Source organism: Microcaecilia unicolor, chromosome 6 (assembly GCF_901765095.1).
Source record: "Microcaecilia unicolor chromosome 6, aMicUni1.1, whole genome shotgun sequence".
NCBI lineage: Eukaryota > Metazoa > Chordata > Amphibia > Gymnophiona > Siphonopidae > Microcaecilia > Microcaecilia unicolor.
In genome coordinates, this window is record NC_044036.1 from 243,148,958 (window position 1) to 243,165,611 (window position 16,654).

Sequence of the window (16,654 nt, forward strand, 5' to 3'; positions counted from 1 at the left end):
AGAAGGAAAGATTGTTTTATAATACGAATAATGTTTTCACTATGAAGTTATGTTAAAGCACAATTAAGAAGGACCAGTGATGATACTGGGAGATTTTGTATGGTATAAAGATAAAAACCATCTGATCCCCACACTGAGGTCCATAAAAATTCTTCTTGAACGTTTTATATACAAGCTTGTTTTTTTTTTATATTGATATTCCCATAACATTAAGGCTTGTAATCTGTTTCTCCAATATCAAAAGTAGGGAGACTCGTCCTTCAACCAACGGTTGAATATACATTTCTTCCCCAGCGCATAGGCTTTACTAAGAAATAAGCAAGAAGCTGTATCAGAAATCCCAAAAGCTTCCCACTTAGCCAATAAGACTCCTTTCCAAGACAAAACAATATGTTTACCAAAAATAGTCCCCAAACATCTATGAAGTGTCCTCCAAAAAGCTTGGATACTACTACATCTCCAGAAGGCATGAAAAAAAATGTTGTCCCCCTGCTGACGTTAGGAACTCTGAGCAAGAGGCACCCAACCTGCTTACGAGGCCAATACTTTCATCTATATCAACCACCCCTCCCCACTAAGGGGCTCATTTTCAAAGCACTTAGACTTACAAAGTTCCACAGGTTGCTATGTAACTTTATACGTCTAAGTGCTTTGAAAATATGTCTGTACATCAGGTATCCCTTATGGTTAATGGTTATGTAGGGACAAAACAGGCCCTGCATATGGCACTATGTAGCACTATGAACCGGACTTCCTTGTGACAAACTTAATCCAGTGTCAGTTCCTATGCAGAGGTTTGTTCGCAGACCTCAGGCACACTATACGCACATCAAGGCCTGAGCAAAGTAACTTTCAATAGCAACCCTGTTTACAGAGCTGAGGGACTTCATGGTCAGAAGAAATCTGTTGTTTGGTCCCCCAGAGACACAACACTGGAAAATATCAGACTTCGTTATTCTAGTCAGCATGGCACCAAACCAGAGGAAAGGATATAAGAACCTCTTCCATAAGCATGAAGCAAGCTGGCTGTTATCTTGGGCAGTTCATGAGAAAGCTGCTATCAGCTGGTCTGAGCTAGCCAGATGGTGAAGACTTATTAATCTGTGGCATCACCTGCTTGAATGCTCTTGCCCAGCTGGAGGAGCTTACCTGCTGACCGACTGGGACCACCTGTTGCTGACCAACCATCCAAAGAAAGAGAGAGCGTCTGCCATCCCAGGTTTGCTGCCTGCTTCCTTCATCAACTCCCTGACTAACTTAAGTTCCTAAGTTCGTGAGTGTGTAGGAGCCTTTTCCATTGGTCAGGTTGCACTCCTCTATTTTGTTTAATAGTGCCTAGGGTGTTAGGTATCCTAATAATTCAGGACTAGGTGGAAGTGTTTATCATTACTCCACCTTGACAGGTACTTAAAACTCAGTACTTTACCATCATTTTGGGTAATTCTCTATAAATGCATTGTCTCTGACTGACACAGTTACTGCTACAAGATAATAAGCTTACTTTACTAATATTTCTATTAAACCAGCTTTTCTATTTTTCTTATAATATCTGAGCCTTGTGTCCTATTCTTTTCAGTGTTATCTAGGACTAAGAATTCGGATCTGTAAGAGAGAGGTTGTGACCCATACATTCCAGAGTGCTAAATTTCTACTTTCTGTCATCTCTTTACCTTCCCTCATTGCCCACGCCCTACCTGGTGCCAAGTAATTGTGATTAGTCCCCACAGTTATGGTTTATGGTTTACTGTAGGCTATCTATGCAAGTCTTTCTTTATAGTCTTGAATAATTTATCAATATTCAGTTTAAATAACGTATCATGCTCCCCTGTAACATACACCCCCAGATATTGTACCAAGATATATGCTCATTTAAAAGGAAAACCGCTCTTCAAAGTTTCTATCCCTTCTGGAGTTAGATTCACATTCATGTCTGTCCAGTTTGTCCATTTGAACCCAGACACTTTTCCATATACATTTAACTCAATCAAAACTAGCAAAGATAAATCAAATAGAATTATAGTATGCTTCTGGCATCTTACCTTTATCCTCCTGATTCTCTGGTTAGATAGAACCTTTTCTGCTGAAGGCTCTAGTACCAAGGTGAACAAGAGGTGGGACAAAGAGCAGCCCTGACAAATACCCCTCTCTATTTCAAAACCCTCTGAGTTTCCTCCATTCATTCTGACACACGTTTCTGGCACTTCAAATGACTCATACCCAAGTGCAAAAGTAATCCAAATTCTTTCTAGTTGATATTCGGAGGCTATCCTTTGAACTCATATGTTTCTCTGAGAGTATGCCGTGATTTCAAATCCACTCTATTTTGGAGTTTAATCTTTGGCCCTGCAGAGCTTAGCCTTAAGTAGCCATCATCCATGAGTGACACTACTTCTTCCATGGACTTCGTTCTAATTTTCATACAGAAGTCAATGGGGAAATAACAGGACTGGATCAATCTGTTCAGTTGATATAGGGTCAAGACTCCCCTGAACTTGCAAAACCTATCTCAGAGATCTCACAGCAAGCCAGGTTTTTAGGATAGCCACAATGATTATGCATGAGATAAATTTGCATACAGTGAAGGAAGTGCATGCAGATATATGTTGTGTGTTACAGCGTTACAGAATTTTGAACTGCGAGGCTCTCCTTTGTCCTTTTAATCGTCCACGCAGCCAACAGGAAAATAAGGAGCCTACAGGTTTGCACCGCTAAAGGATAAGACTTTTTGGATTACATATGCTTTATTATCCTTCAAAAGACAAGAAGTGCCGCTTTGTTTAACAAGCGTTACTCTCTTATGGACTATTTCAGGACTTTTGCTTTGTTTAAGAAGGTAATGATTTACTGCATCTGCATTTGTATTTCAGGTGAATAGAGTGGTGACAAGTAGCTCCATTGAAGTATGAATGGTTGTATGTTTGATGTATAATGTATATTGTAGGTAGATGTATTTGTGTCTAGGTAGCATAAATAGGAAGTATTCCCACATGAAAGTGTTTTTTGAATAGATATTTCAGTAAAGATGGAGACTATTATCAAAGTTAACGAGTTATGGAATGTTTGACTGGCATTAGAAGTAACAGATAATTTGTATGCTCAGTTTTGGTAAATTAACTCATTTAGTACTATATATGTGCATATTTATTTATTTGTTACATTTGTATCCCACGTTTTCCCACCTATTTGCAGGCTCAATGTGGCTTACAATGTTCTGTTATGGCAATCGCCATTCCAGAGTAGAAGTTACAATTGGTGTTCATAGAGGATATCCTGAAAACCAATTGGCCCTGATGTTTTAAGGACAGGTATGGGAAGTCCTATCTTAGAGCATCTCACATCTGCTTATGGACTTCACAGTTGGACTCCAGTAGAAAGATAAGAAAGACCCAGTCAGTTTCCCTCTCATGGCAGAAACCAGGCTTTTTTAGGAGGGGAGGATTGGGTAGAAGTTTCCTTCTGCTCCTCTGGTCTTCCAGCTCAATCAGACCTGGCTTCTCATGGACTATGAGCCTTTGTTACAATTTGTCTCTGCAGCATTACCAGCCTCAGCTGACCTGAGAATCTCCCACATGGCAATATACATCTTGTTCCACTAAGCTGACCTAGTGGTACCACTCTTAGCTGGATATATGAGGATGGGGAAAACTTGTAAATTTTTGATGCTCTGACTCTGCTGCTCTCACCTGTAGGTGACCTGGAGCCCACTATCAGGCTTTGACTCCTTCCATCCCACCCAGATAGAACCAGAATCTAGAACTTTAGCTTCCGGAGCAGGTGGTCTGGGCAAACGCTGGAGCTTCTGCAGGGTGGCAGTCACTTCCTCAATCAGTTCTTTCCCAGCAGTCTTTGAAGCAGCTACTTTCTGAAGAAAACAGAAAACATTTGTGGTATCAAAATTTGTACTTGTCAGAACAAAATTTTATCAAACTAGAGCTGTCACCTCACCTATTCCATTCCAAACAGACTGACCCTGTCCTGATTTTGCCCATTGCACCGTAGTTTTGCTATGGATATCCTGAAAACTCAACAGGCAGTAGAGTGAACAGGACAGTTTTGGGAAACCCTGCTTATAAGTTGAAGTTAATTAAATAGCTCCATGACTGAGTCAGCCAGGGCCGTGCCAACACAGTAAGTGGGGTAAGCATCGCAGGGGGGCGCCAACCTCTGGAGGGTGCCGCTGCGGTGCTTACCCTTGCCACTTACCTCAGCTCCGCCCTACAAGCAGTGCTCACTTTTCCTCCAGGCCCGCCCAGCGCGCCAGCCCCCATTGCCAGCCACTGCTGCTTTTCCTGTTGAGGAGCAGGGCCGGCGCTACAAAAAGAAGAAGCATTCAGCTGACTGAGCTGAACGCTAATGACAAAAAATGTTTTTTAAAAAAGGCGCGGCACCCCAGGGGCCGTGCTTTTTTTTTTAAACATTTTTTGTCGTTAGCGCTCAGCTCAGTCAGCTGAGCGCTTCTTCTTTTTGTAGCACCGGCCCTGCTGCTCAACAGGAAAAGCAGCAGTGGCCGGTAATGGGAGCTGGGGCTGGCGCTGGCTCGCTGGGCGGGCCTGGAGGAAAAAAAACAGGTAGTAATAACAGAGAAAGACACTGGATGGAAGAATCGGGAGAAGGAAAATAGGTGGAAGGATGGGGAGAGAAAGAGGGAAAACGGATGGATGGGGAGAGAGACACTGGATGGAAGGATGGGGAGAGAAAGAGGGGAGATGGATGGATGGGGAGAGAAAGAGGGAAAATGGATGGATGGGGAGAGAAACACTGGATGGAAGGATGGGGAGAGAAAGAGGGGAGATGGATGGATGGGGAGAGAGACACTGGATGGAAGGATGGGGAGAGAAAGAGGGGAGATGGATGAAAGGATGCAGAGAGAAAGGGGAGAGACTGGAAGGATGAGGAGAGAAGGGACACTGAACAGAAAAGGGTAGAGAGATAGAGAGACACTGGTTAGAAGGAGGGGGAGAGAGACATTAGATGGAAGGATCAGGAGAGAGGGTAGATGGGTGGAAGGATGGGGAGAGAAAGAGGGAAGACGCTGGATTGAAGGGTAGGGAGAAAGAGGTGACACTGGATGGAAGGTTGCAGAAAGAAAGAGGGGAGACAGGGCCGTGCTGAAGAGAGATAGAGAGACACTGGTTAGAAGGAGGGGGAGAGAGACATTAGATGGAAGGATCAGGAGAGAGGGTAGATGGGTGGAAGGATGGGGAGAGAAAGAGGGAAGACGCTGGATGGAAGGGTAGGGAGAAAGAGGTGACACTGGATGGAAGGATGCAGAAAGAAAGAGGGGAGACAGAGGGAGACAGGGCCTTGCTGACACGGTAAGCGAGGTAAGCAATGCAGGGGGGCACCGACATCTAGAGGGCACCACTCACTTGCAAAATCTTTTACCTGAAGTTGTGATTCTCCTCTCTCCCCTGCCCTTCCTGCATCAGGAAGTGAAGGTAGCCCACCAGACAGACACGCTGCTCTGCTAAAGCTGCTTCAAAGAGTGCAACCAGCAGCTATTTATGGCCTTGGTGTGTGAACAACTTTCATTCAGGGTGAGCTGGAACAACATTCAAATTAAAGAGAACAGGTTTGGAGGCAGGTGTGCAAGTGAGACTGGGGAGAAATAAAAAATAAATAGTGTAATTGTTATCTGTAAGTGGTTCAAAGTTTTTGTTTTTTGAGTATGTACACTGAGAGGAGGGCATGACTGCAATGATGTGTACATAATTATCATAGCTACAGCTAGAATCCATTTAATTGGCTGAGGAAGTTTAGCTGACGTATAGTGTAGAATAGCTGGTAAGTAAAATTCTGATTGCTTTTTTTGTGTGTTTGTTTTTATATAAAACATTCTGCTTGGATAGGGAGAGTTTGTGATATTTGAAAATACATTTTGCTTTAATGAAATTGCTAAACTTTAGAGTCAGAGACTTATCAATGAGGGATACATACAGTGGAAAGGAAGCCCTGGAAACAGAGTTAAGAGGACAGATACCAGCAACAGAATCAGATACTGGGCCAGCATGATCAGAAAAAGAAAGTCACCAGCCAACAAAGGTAGAAAAAAATCGTTTTATTTTCATTTTAGTGTTTGGAATATGTGCACTTTGAGAATTTACATCTGCTATCTTATTTTGCAATGTATAGCAGTCTCCAAGAGACTGGGCTCCCAGTGAGCCAGGGTCCAAGGTCAGACTGTGTAAATGAGATGAAGAGACACCCCCCCCCCCACTGTAACAAAGACAGGAACATGCATAATCAAAGCTTAGGTCTCTGCAGTTACAAGGGCTGGCCATTCCTAATTATGCCAATAGTTTTTAATAGGCTAAAAGTCCCACTGAAAAGCCTCTTTATAAAGGCAGTGCTTTCTCTGGAGAGCAGTGTTAAGAAACAGCAGGAATTGTGTTTATTTTTTTAAACTGCTTTCCTGTGTAAGCTAATTTACAGTTTTCTAGTATATGCTTGACATTGAAGGGTGTGGTAGACCCTTTTGTCAGGTCTGGCTGGGCCTGTAGTTTTCAGTCTAAGGTTTTCTTCAGAGTGTGCATGTGGGAGTGTGTGTCCCTGCCCTCTGCCCTCTCTCCCTCCCCCTCCCCCCTTGGAGTCCAGTCCTTCAGTGTTAAGTTTCCTGCTGTTCTGTGTTACTGTTGCAGGAATTGATGCATGAATTACCCCTATTGTTAGCAGAATCTGTGGTACTTCAGGAGTCAAGCAGCACACACCAGAATGAGGGAGAAATCTTCTTTATTTGCCAGCAAACATAGTAGGACATCAGCATTAAGTCTCTTCTTCTCTTTCTCTCAGCTCTCTGGATGTTATGGCTTCTGTCTCAGCTGCTTCTCTTCTTCTGCTGTCTCTCCCTCTTCTGTCTGTTCCTTCTGACGTAAACTGCTTCTACTCCCACTTAAATACAGTGCTATCCCCCTCTCTAGCCCCCCTTACTTTCCAGATGGTAAAGAATAGATTGGTTACCTTGTCTCAACCAATCATCTCCATACATATATTCAAAATATCAGTTACATAGGTTTGATATTTCTCAAACTGACCTATGACCTGGGGCCCCTCAAGCTAGACAATTTGGCACCAGAACTCTTGCATTTTATTATGATTAACTTAGGTTCATTAAGGGGCGAAGGGGCCAGTCTTACTTAATAGCATACAGATATAGTCTGTTATTACTTTCAGGACCATTCCTACATTTACCTATAATTAATCAAGACTTTTCTTGACCCTTTTCACCTATCAGTTCCATACATTAAACCAGCCAGGACTGCAGAAAACTCAAACCATATGCTGACCTTTTCACTGCAGCCCTACTCAGAACGTAAGGCAAAGAGTTGAACAAACATTAGATTTAAAAAGGTATTCTACATATTAACTACCCAGAATAAACATATTCTAAAATAAGCAGAATCAGTATCCCTTATAACAAAATCTACATATCAAGAACTTCTAAAATTATTTAACCAGCTTTAAACTACAGTATGTCTGGCTCATGCTTTGTTCATTCATAATAGTATACAGATGTGCCAGCATTTAGCAATCCATCACTCACAAAGGGTGAAAGAAGTTGCTCTCTCTGACCTTTTAACCCAGCAAGGCTAGATTTCTAAATAATCTGAACCATCTGGCATTCCTTCATCACTTGCAGGACTGAAACTTTTAAACACCAATTAATATGGCTTCTTTTGTCCAGGCTGCCTCATTACAGAGAGAGTGAGGGCATCTCTCTCCCCTCCCCCTCTGAGTCCTTCACTGTTACAGAGAGAGGGATTTCGTGCTGTGCTGTTTTCCTTCACTCATGGGGAAACCGGATATCTGTGGCGCTTCACACTTCCGGCTGGAGGCTTCATAGAACGTTGGTCTTGCCTTTTATATATATAGATCATTGCAGTCATGCCCTCCTCTCAGTGTACATGCTCAAAAAACAAAAACTTTGAACCACTTACAGATAACAATTACACTATTTATTTTTTATTTCTCCCCAGTCTCACTTGCACACCTGCCTCCAAACCTGTTCTCTTTAATTTGAATGTTGTTCCAGCTCACCCTGAATGAAAGTTGTTCACACACCAAGGCCATAAATAGCTGCTGGTTGTACTCTTTGAAGCAGCTTTAGCAGAGCAGCGTGTCTGTCTCAGCACTGGTGGGCTACCTTCACTTCCTGATGCGCGGGAAGGGCAGGGGAGAGAGGAGAATCACAACTTCAGGTAAAAGATTTTGCAAGTGAGTGGCGCCCTCTAGAGGTCGGCACCCCCCTGCATTGCTTACCTCGCTTACCGTGTCAGCACGGCCCTGCTTAAAAGTAAATAAAAGAAAGGAACTCCAGTTTAAGAAAGAAAAGCCCACAGAGATACAAGAACATTCAACAGCATAAAAACAACTTTCATCAACTGGTCATCCATCTTGGCTGATAACTGTGACCCAAAGACTTGTTGGAAAAAATAAGTTTTCAGCTACACCTTAAAATTTTGAAAACATTGTTCAGCACATAAGGATGATGGAAGCTCGTTCCAGAGTTCTGGGGCCAAAAAATAAAAAGTGGATTGTCTTATAGATTCATAGTGGGCTCTTTTGGGGCCTGATAATATGAGACAATGAGAGAGTAAGTTCCTAGAAGGTGTATAGGGAATCGTGATAGAGGAAAGGAAAGATGGGGCATTAAGATAGTAGGCTTTATATGTTAAGCATAAAGAACTAGATTCTATATATCACACCTAAAAAATTGGCGCTGAAACGAAAAATACCTCTGCATATTCTATAAAGTATGCCTAAATTTAGGCATTCTTTACAGAATATGACTAAATTTCAGCACAGTTTATAGAATACGCCAAGGGTCTGTCCGCGCAACTAAATTTAATAACGAGCAGTTACGCCAAGTGAAACGGTGTAAATGCTGATGCCTAAATTAGGCATGGAATGGGTGTATTCTATAACACGCATAATTTTAGAAACGCCCATGACCTGCCCATTCCACACCCATGGACATGCCCCCTTTTCAACTATGAAACTTAGAATTTATGCACATCACGTTATAGAATACGCTTAGCTCTCTGTATAAATTCTAATTAACGCCAATTAGTGTTAACTGCATGTTAATTGGCAATTATTGGCACTGATTGGCTTGTCAACTAATTAAGTTGCACGCCCAAATCCAGAATCCGACTGGATTTGTGCGCACAAATTAAGTCACGCTATATAGAATCTGGGGGAAAATCTTAAACTGAATGGAATAGGGAGCCACTGCAATTGAATAAACAATAGGGTAACATGGTCAAATGTTTGGACCGAAGAATAGTTTGGCTGTTGTGTTGTGCAGGGTCTCAAGCTGCCTAAACAGATATCCAGAAATACCAGCATAAACTGTGATGCAATAATCGTTGCGATATTAGGAGAGCATGAATAAGCGTCTGCAACTTAAAAACGTCCAGGTAGCTATGCAAATACTGCAGTTTATGAAGAATAGCGAAACCAGTTTTAACAACAGCAAAGACTTGTTGTTGGAAAGACAAAGATGAATCCAATGTAATTGTCACATAATGCCTTAGAGTTACCCCTAGCACCCCCCTGGGGTTAACCCTGTGGCCAACTGGAGGGTCTGGCCCAACACTGTCCAGGCCTACCTGCACCTGTGCTCCTACACCAGCATACGCTTCACCCGCCTGCTAGGTCCCGCTTGCCTCTGGACAAGTTCTCCCACCTGTAAGTTATTCCCCCGGGGCACTGGGGTATAATCCTAGGCGTCCCACAGTTCCCAGAAAACACACCACCTGATGGCCAACCAAGGAACATACACTGAAGGGAAAAAGTGTCATAGGGCAGCAATACAAATCACATCATGGAAGTCCCCTGTTCTGCCACAGTAATCCCTAAGTAACGGAAGGAGGAAAGAGGAATCATAGTTACCTGATGCTAGGGTCCACATTAGGAGTCAGCACTCAAGAAAAAGATCTAGGTGTCATTGTAGACAATACGCTGAAATCTTCTGCCGAGTGTGTGGCGGTGGCCAAAAAAGCAAACAGGATGCTAGGAATTATTAGGAAAGGGATGAAAAATAAGACCAAGAATATTATAATGCCTCTGTATCACTCCCTGATGTGACCTCCCCTTGAGTACTGTGTTCAGTTCTGGTCACCGTATTTCAAAAAAGATATAGCCGAATTAGAAAGGTTCAAAGAATAGCGGAAAAATGATAAACATAAGAACATAAGAATAGCCATACTGGTTCAGACAATGGTCCATCTAGCCCAGTATCCTGCATCCAGCAGTGGCCAATCCAGGTCACAAGTACCTGGCAGGAACCCAAATAGCAGCAACATTCCATGCTACCAAACCCATAAGAACATAAGACCAATGGTCCATCTATCCCAGTATCCTGTTTTCCAAACAGTGGCCAAGCCAGCTCACAAGTACCAGGACAAGCAGTGGCTTCCTCCGTGTCTATCTCAATAGTGGACTTTTCCTCCAGGATCTTGTCCAAACCTTTTTTAAACCCAGATACGTTAACCGCCAATACTCCATTCCATGCTACCAAACCCATAAGAACATAAGACCAATGGTCCATCTAGCCCAGTATCCTTTTTTCCAAATGGTGAACAGGCCAGGTCACTAGTACCAGGACAAGCAGTGGCTTCCTCCATGTTTATCTTGTAAGGAGGTTGGAGGGTCTAAACAGCTCAGGAGGAGGTATGGGGCTAGACTACATTCCCCACAAGGCCCTGAGAGAAGGGATTGGGGTGGTAGGTCCCAAAACCCGGTATGGCCCCCACGTGGAAGGGAGGGGGAAAAGGACTGGAGAGAGCAGCTGCGATGGCAGGCGAGGGCCAGAAGGGGGAGCAGGGATGACAAAGCTCAATACCCTTGGGTTAGAAATCAGTACAAGATTCCTTCCACCTGGGAGGGGGAGGAGGTCTCCAACCAACAGCCTAGCAGAGAAGCAGAGTATGGAGAGACCAACACACCAGGTTTGGAGGAACCAGTGGACATGGACTGTAATTGTATTTTGGGGCAGAGTTGCAGGGACTGAAGGCAGTGGGTGGTCACAGGAGTCAATTAGCTGTGTTGTGGGCGGTGTACTGCCATTCTGCAACCACCCAAGCGGAAAGACTTTTAAAACTGAAACCCCGGCTGTTGAACTGGGGGAGAACTTGTATTCAAAGGGAAGTTTTTTTCTTGTTGCTTTAGTTTGGAAACTGAATGGGACTTTAACCCCTTGAACTGAGATTTTGTGGAGGAAGGGAAATAAACTGTTTGGAACTAAAAGCTGTGTTGTCTGGAAGGACTTTGTTTGTGGACTGCTAAAGGGAGCCTACCACCCCTGAAGGTTTGCTACCGGGATTACAGTTATTACAATCTCAATAGTGGACTATGGACTTTTCCTCCAGGATCTTGTCCAAACCTTTTTAAAACCCAGATACGTTAACTGTCATTACCACATCATCCATTAGCAAGTTCCAGAGCTTAATTATTCTTTGCATGAAGAAATATTTCCTCCTATTTGTTTTACAAGTATTTCCATTTAATTTCATTGAGTATCCTCTAGTCTTTGTATTTTTGAAAGAGTGAAAAATTGATTCACTTTTACCCATTCTACATCACTCAGGATGGAACTTCTCCCATATGAGGAAAAGCTAAACAGGTTGGGGCTCTTCAGATTGGTAAAGAGACAGCTGAGGAGGGGGGGGGGGGGGATATGATTGAGGTCTATAAAATCCTGAGTGGTGTGGAATGGGTAGAAGTGAATCAATTTTTCACTCTTTCAAAAAGTACAAAGACTAGGGGACACTCAATGAAATTACATGGAAATACTTTTAAAACAAATAGGAGGAAATATTTTTTCATTCAAAGAATAAAGCTCTGGAACTCGCTGCTGAAGGATGTGGTAACAATGGTTAGCGTATCTGGTTTTAAAAAAAGATATGGACAAGTTCCTGGAGGAAAAGTCCATATTCTGTTATTGAGACGGACATGGGGGAAGCCACTGCTTGCCCTAGGATTGGTAGCATGGAATGTTGCTATTAATTGTTTTTCTGCCAGGTACTTGTGACATGGATTAGCCACTGTTGGAAGCAGGATACTGGGCTAGATGGACCACTGGTCTGACCCAGTATGGCTATTCTTATGTTATATTCTTATGTTACAAAAGTATCAAAGTGTTTCACAGGCAATTTTAAGTAGAGGAGTGTGGTAGCCGTGTTAGTCCACTCTTAAGGTTATCAATAGAAATCAAACAAAATAAAACATGGAAAAGAAAATAAGATGATACCTTTTTTATTGGACATAACTTAATACAGGCAATTTTAAAAACCAGGGGAAATAAAACAGAGAACATAAGATAGTGTGTGTGTGTGTGTGTAAGTGTTGGGTGGGGGGGGGGATCGAAATGCAAAGCCCCCAGGTAATTAAAATCCCTCAGGCAAGTAACACTTAATACCTTTACAGAAATAGAAAAAATGGGCAATATCTAGAGACCTTTGTATACTAATGCTGGGATGGAAGAGGCTAACTTGGATTTATGTATTAAATCTTTTTACTTATTTATTTAAAACATTTATAGCCTGCCTATTAACTAGTCGGGTTACAAGAAAACAAACATAGTAATATGACAAAATCACATACAAAAGAAATAATCGGCATATATATATATTGTTCTTTCATCTTCATAAAATACAGAGACATTAAATTAAAACCCTATGTATGCCTGTGCAAACAAACAAAAGTGCCTTAAGCTGTTTCTAAAAAATGTCAAACTTCTGCAGCAAAGTCTCAACGGTAATTCATTCCACCCAGTAGGGCCAGCCTAGGATTATGATGCCTTTGCCGTTGTAGTGGAGCGCAGGCATTTAAATGATGGAACAATCAAACACTATGTATTTTCAGAATGTAATACTTGCATAGGCTTATAGCACTGCAACACCTTCCTAAACTTACAGGAACTCAATCATACATAGTCTTAAAAACCAATATTAACATTTAAAATTAACTCTATAGGCAACTGGCAACCTATGAAGAGCTTTTATTGCACCTGAAACAGACTCAAAACGTCTCAAACCAAAAATCATTAATATAACAAAATTCCAACAAGAATAAAGCTAACTTGGATTTAGTGGTAGTGGCGCATACATGGTTCAAGGAGAAGCATGACTAGGATATCGTTATACCAGGCTATACTCTTATAAAGACAGGGTAGGGAAAAAGGGTGGAGGAGTGGCATTATATGTTAAAAGATAATACCAAAGCCACATAACTGCTGGACTTAAAGGGTAAGGAAGAAGCACTGTGGGTTAATCTGGGAAGAACGAAAGGACAATGTATTTACATTGGTGTAATATACAGGCCACCTTCACAGACAAACGTAGACCAAGACTTAATTGAAGACATTCACAAGATTGCAATGAAAGGAGAAGTGATATTAATAGGTCATTTCAACATGCCGGATGTAGACTGGGGCGTCCTTGTTGCAAGCTCATCTAGAAGTAAAATGATCTTAGATTCTCTACAGGGAGAGCTGTTCCAGCAGCTGGTAATGGAACCCACATAAAGTGGGGCCATACTGGACCTGTTTACAAATGGGAAGAGTGTTTTTGACCTTACAGTGGGTGATCATTTAGCATCCAGTGATCACCATATGGTGTGGTTCAAAATTAAGACATGTGTTGAGAGAGTTTATTCAAAATTGAAGGTTTTAGACTTAAAAAAAACTAATTTTATCAAGATGGAGGAATACCTAAAAGAGCTGCTAGCTGGACAGAACAGCCTGGGGAAGTAGAAAAGTTGAGGGCAGAACTATTTTGGAGGCAGCAAACCTTTTTGTTGGAAAAGTAAACAAAAGTAAGAGGAAAGAAGGCCACATTGGTTCTCAAACGTAGTAGTTGAAAAGGCAAGAGAAAAGAGGTTAGCCTTCATAAATTACAAGGCTACAATACATAGAAAAACTAAGAGCACCAGGTAAAATAGTCAGGCGAGTAAACATGCAAATGAAAGAAGAAATAGCCAATATGGTAAAATTTAGGGACAAGACACTCTTTAGATATGTAAGTGATAGCAGGAAAGGCAAAAGTGGCATTGTGAGGCTCAAAGATGAAGGGGAACAATGCGTAGATGTTGATAAAGATAAAACGGGATTGCTCAACAAATATTTCTGTTCTGTGTTCACAGACGAAGGGCCAGGAGTAAGACTGCAGAAGACAAATGCTAATAAGAAAAAATGTGTTATAGAGCTTGACTAAATTTCAGCAGACTGTCCATGAGGAGCTAGCTGAAGTCAGACAAGGTGATGGGGCCGGTTGGAACACATCTGAAGGTACTGAAGGAACTTAGGGAACTTCTGGTGGCTCCTCTGTTTTATCTTTTTAATGCTTCTCTAGAGTTGGGAGTGGTCCCAGAGGACTAGGGAAGGGCAGATGTGGACCCTTTCCACAAAAGTGGAAGTGAAGAGGAGGTTGGGAATTACAAGCCAGTTAGACTTACCTCAGTGGTGAGTAAATTAATGGAGACGCTTCTAAAACAGTGTATAGAGAGGTTTCTGAAATCAAATGGATTGCAGGACCTGAGGCAGCATGGCTTTATTAGAGGAAAGTCTTGTTAGACTAATCTGATTAACTTATTTGGCTAGGTGACCAAACAGCTGGATTTAGGGGAAATGCTAGTTGTAGTGTACTTATATTTCAGTAAAGCCTTTGATACAGTTCTACAAAGGCGATTGATAAATAAAATTTTAGTGCCCTCAGTCTGGGTTAGAAACTGGTTGAGTGAAAGAAAACAGAGGGTGGTGGTAAATTGAGTTCACTCAGAGGAAAAGGATGTTACAAGAGATATACCGCAGGGATCAGTCCTTGGCCTGGCTCTTTTTAGCCTCTTTGTGAGTGATATTGCGGAAAGGCTGTCGGGTAAAACGTGCTTATTTGGCGATAATGTTCCAGAAATTGGAAACTAAGATTTAATCCTAAAAAATGCATGGTCAAGCACTAGGGCTACAGAAACCCAAGGGAGCAGTACAATTTAGGAAGAGAAGTACTTCTGTCCTCGAAAGAAGAGCGAGACTTGGGGGTGTTCATTTCTGATGATCTTAATGTAGCCAAACAGATAAAAAGGGTGATGATCAAAGCCAGAAGGATGCTTGGGTGTATAGGGAGCGGAATGGCCAGCACAAAAAAAGGAGGTGATAGTGTCTATGTATAAGTCTCTGGTGAGGCCCCATTTCAAGTACTGTGCGCAGTTCTGGAGACCACACTTTCAAAAAGATATAACCAGGATGGAGTCATCTAGTGGTTGGCTACTAAAATGGTAAGCATATAGAGACAGATTCATAGAGCTCAATATGTATACCTTGGAAGAAAGATGAGAGAGAGGAGATGTGATGGAGACATTAAAATATCTTCATTGATAAATGCAAAGGAGGCAGGTCTCTTTCAAATGAAAACAAGCTCTGGAATATATGCGTAGAGCTATCCTACCATCTGACATGCCAGAACGATCAGACAGATGAAGATAGCAAATCTGGTAACAGTATAATAATGGATGATTTCAATTACCCAATATTGACTGGTTAAGTGCCACATCAGAGAGTACTAGGGAAGTAAAACTCCTAGACCTTATAAATGGCTGCTTCTTGGAGCAACTAGTCCAGGGACTGACAAGAAGGCGAGCTATTTTAGATCTAGTCCTTAGTGGAATACAGGACTTAGTACAAGAGAAAACTGTATTGGGTCTGCTGGGAAAGAGTGATCATAACATGATCAAATTTGACGTAATAACTGGAGTACAGTCACTAAGGAAATCTACTGTAGCTTCATTTAATTTTCAAAAGGATAATTATGATAAAAAGAGAAAAATGGTTAAAAAAAAAAAAGCTGAAAGGCTCAGCTTCAAATGTTAGGACTTTAAATCAGGCATGGACATTGTTTAAAAATACCATTTTGAAAGCCCAGATCAGATGTATTTCATATATTAATAAAGGTGGACATAAGAGCAAATGACAGCCAGCAAGGTTAAAGGGAGGCTATTAGAGCCAAATGATATCTTTCAGAATATGGAAAAAAGATCCAAATGAAGAAAACAAGAAGCAATGTAAGCACTAGCAAGTTGGATGCAAAGCATTGATAAAGAAGCCAAAAGAGAAAATGAAGGCAAAAATTCATAGTAATAACTTTTTCAGGTATACCAGAAGCAGAAAGCCTGTGAGGGAATCCGTTCAACCATTAGATCACTAAGGAGTAAAAGGGGCACTCAGGGAGCACAGAGCCATAGCAGAGAGGCTGAATGAATTCTTTGACTCTGGCCTTACTGAAAAAGATGTAAGAGATCTACCTGTACCACAGATGGTTTTCAAGGATGACGATGCAGAGGAACTAAAAGAAATCTTGGTGAACCTGGAAGATGTACTGAGCCAAATCAACAAATTAAATAGTAGTAAATCACCTGGACCAGATGGTAAACACCTTAGTGTACTCAAAGTACTCAAATATGAAATTGCAGATCTGCTGTTACTGATCTATAACCTGTTGTTAAAATCATCCATAGTACCTGGAGGGTGGCCAATGTAACACTTATTTTAAAAAAGGGATCCAGGAGTGATCCGGCAAATTACAGACAGATAAGCTTGACGTCAGTGCCAGGCAAAATGGTGAAAATTATTATAAAGTATAAAATCACTGAACACATAGATAAA

At 41.7% G+C, this 16,654-nt stretch overlaps 1 protein-coding gene across 3 annotated transcripts in view; it reads right to left on the reverse strand.

Annotated features, from left to right (window-relative positions):
- LOC115472649 overlaps window positions 1-16,654 on the reverse strand; it is a 233,426-nt gene that overhangs the window by 72,537 nt on the left and 144,235 nt on the right. For all 3 annotated transcript variants that reach the window (XM_030206979.1, XM_030206980.1, XM_030206981.1), the window contains exon 7: window positions 3,684-3,862. In XM_030206979.1, coding sequence (XP_030062839.1) covers window positions 3,684-3,862 — 179 coding nt within the window. The remainder of the gene's footprint in view (window positions 1-3,683; window positions 3,863-16,654) is intronic.